The sequence below is a fragment of the Microtus ochrogaster genome, unplaced genomic scaffold (assembly GCF_000317375.1).
Source record: "Microtus ochrogaster isolate Prairie Vole_2 unplaced genomic scaffold, MicOch1.0 UNK2, whole genome shotgun sequence".
In the NCBI taxonomy this organism is placed as follows: domain Eukaryota; kingdom Metazoa; phylum Chordata; class Mammalia; order Rodentia; family Cricetidae; genus Microtus; species Microtus ochrogaster.
Window position 1 is genome coordinate 21,067,602 of NW_004949100.1, and position 2,981 is coordinate 21,070,582.

Sequence of the window (2,981 nt, forward strand, 5' to 3'; positions counted from 1 at the left end):
ATAGATCATTCAGTAAGGTACAGTTTGGGCTGGAGAGATAGATCATTCAGTAAGGTACAGTTTGGGCTGGAGAGATAGATCATTCAGTAAGGTACGGTTGGAACTGGAAAGATAGCTCATTCAGCAAAGCGCTTGCTATGCAAGTCCAAGTATCCGAGTTTGGTCCTCAGAACCTACATAAAGAAGCCAGGGGTAGTAACATGCATCTGTGGTCCCCGTGCTAGGAAGGTGGAGGGAGGAATCCCTGGCCAGCTAGCTCAGTCTTATCAGAGCCTGAGAGGGCCTGGTGAAGTTTGTCTCAAAAACTGAGGTACACACACACACACACAAATACACACAAGCATGTGCATACGCATGCACACACACATGCATGCGCACATGCACACAATTATAATCAACATGGATGAATGCTAACTGCTGATTGTCAGATAGTTGTAAAGCCACACACATAACACAAGTCAATGATACCCATATTCACTGCATAACTCTCCCGATGCCCAGGAACCTTAGGCCATCCTTTACCTGAAAGGGGATCTCCAGTGCTGTCTGGAAAGTCGTTTTCTTCTTCCTAAAACAAAGATCAACTTTCATTAAAATCACGGCCACAAGAAAATGGCAATGTCAACCTTCCTTGTTAGTTAAATTTCTACCAACTAAGTATGAGGGCCTGACTGATGCTCAGAGATGGTCCTCAGTGATGGTGAGCTACAAGAATGTGGAGCAAGTCCAGGATGCAACTGCTCCAGGAGACAATGGACAAAGGTGAAGCAGGACAGGGTCCTATCTCAAATGTCTGAAGGCATATAACCATGGGGGCATGTAACCAAGGCTCCTATTTTATTTTATCCCTATTATTAAAACAGCTTCTAATAATGCTTATTTTGTGTAAGCAGAAGTTGTTGTTCTGCCAAGTCCCACAGTCGTTCAATCCCAAAGAAACATACAGAGGCCTACATTAATTATAAACTGGTTGGCCTATTAGCTCAGGCTTATTAATAACTAGCTCTTACAACTTAAATTAACCCATAATTCTTTTTTTTTTTCTTTTGGTTTTTCGAGACAGGGTTTCGCTGTGGCTTTGGAGCCTGTCCTGGAACTAGCTCTGTAGACCAGGCTGGTCTCGAACTCACAGAGATCCGCCTGCCTCTGCCTCCCGAGTGCTGGGATTAAAGGCGTGCGCCACCACCACCCGGCTTAACCCATAATTCTTATCTATGTTTAGCCACATGGCTTGGTACCTTTTATCAGTGCAGAATTTTCATCTTGCTTCCTCTGCATCTAGCTGGTGACTTTGTCTCTGTCTTTGCTCTTCCCAGAATTCTCCTAGTCTGGTCGCCCTGCCTATACTTCATACCTGGCTACTGGCCAATCAGTGTTTTATCAAACCAATACAAGTGACAAATCTTTACAGGGTACAAGAGCATTATCTCACAGCAGTTTTGTTTTCTGTCTTAAATTAGGCCTGCCAGTCTAGGCTAAAATGTGTGTGTTGTGTGATGTGTTTGCACATGCGTATGGAAGCCAGGGTTTGTTGTTGGTGTCTCCCACCATCCTTCTATATCTTTCTTTCTTTCTTTCTTTCTTTCTCTCTTTCTTTCTTTCTTTCTTTCTTTCTTTCTTTCTTTCTTTCTTTCTTTCTTTCTTCCTTTCTTTCTTTCTTTTTAGATTTATTTATTTATTATGTATGCAGTATTCTGCCCACATGTATGCCTTGCGGGTCAGAAGAGGGCACCAGATCTCGTTATAGGAGGTGGTGTCTCTTATGTCTAACCAGACTGGCTTATCAGTGAACTCCAGGAGTTTGCCTGTCTCTATACTCTGCCCCAGCCAGGGTCAAGGTTACAGAGGTATCAGCCACACCCACCTTTCATGTGGGTGTAGGGATCTGAACTCAGATTCAGTGCTTGCTCTTCCCCAGCACCCACTCCAGGCCACAATTCTTTACCTTCCCTATGGATTTTTTAAAGTTCATTTCTATGTGTGTTTTGTGTGCATGTATGTCTGTGCACCGCATGTGTGCCTGGTGCCTGCAGAGGCTGGAAGATGGCAAGGAATCCCATGGAAATGGTGTGACAGGTGGTTATAAACCACCACGTGGGTGTGGAGAATTAAACCCCAGTCCTACCGGGCGGTGGTGGCGCACGCCTTTAATCCCAGCACTCGGGAGGCAGAGGCAGGTGGATCTCTGTGAGTTCGAGACCAGCCTGGTCTACAAGAGCTAGTTCTAGGACAGGCTCCAAAACCACAGAGAAACCCTGTCTCGAAAAAACCAAAAAAAAAGAAAAAAAACCCAGTCCTCTGCAAGTGCAGCCAGCACTCAACCATCTCCCAAGCCTCTCTATGAATGTCTTTTAAGTTTTATTGCAAAGAAGCTAAAACCAAATATGAAAAAGTAATGGCAAGCCGTGGACGAGTAGACAGTGCCCTGCCTGTGCGACTGGGATTCTGTGTCTACTACCAAGGTCATGTTGTCTTAGGATGACAATGGCCTTCAGTACGGTCACCTTCGAGCAAGGAACTTTGTCGCTCCAGGCAGATATCACCTGCCATGATCTCCCATGTACATGTACATGAAGGTGGCTTTTAATTACCAGGTGTCTGAATTTTGTTTGTAAAGAAGTGCTAACTTGGCCAGACACAGTACACATACCTGTAATCCCAGCCCTCAGGAGGCAGAGGCAGGAGGATTACAAACTCAAGACAAAGGTGGGATTTAAACAACACACTGTCTTAGAACAACGGCAGGGTCACTGTTTAGTATATTTTAAGCATTTGCTGTTTTGATTAATCCTCTAAGAAGCCTTTTTTCTTGCCCTGAACTCACAAATTCCAGCCCTCTGCAGTGTATATATGTCTGTTAATCCCAAAACTAGCTTTCCACCCACTACAGGGACAATGAATCCCAGCCCTCTGCAGTGTATATGTGTCTGTTAATCCCAAGACTAGCTTTCCACCCACCACAGGGACAATGAATCCCAGCC

General features: G+C 44.8%; 1 protein-coding gene across 1 annotated transcript in view; it reads right to left on the reverse strand.

Annotated features, from left to right (window-relative positions):
* The window catches only part of Edaradd (EDAR associated death domain), a 42,572-nt gene that overhangs the window by 6,060 nt on the left and 33,531 nt on the right, over positions 1–2,981 (reverse strand). Inside the window, exon 5 of the mRNA XM_005365422.2 lies at positions 523–568. Coding sequence (XP_005365479.1) covers positions 523–568 — 46 coding nt within the window. The remainder of the gene's footprint in view (positions 1–522; positions 569–2,981) is intronic.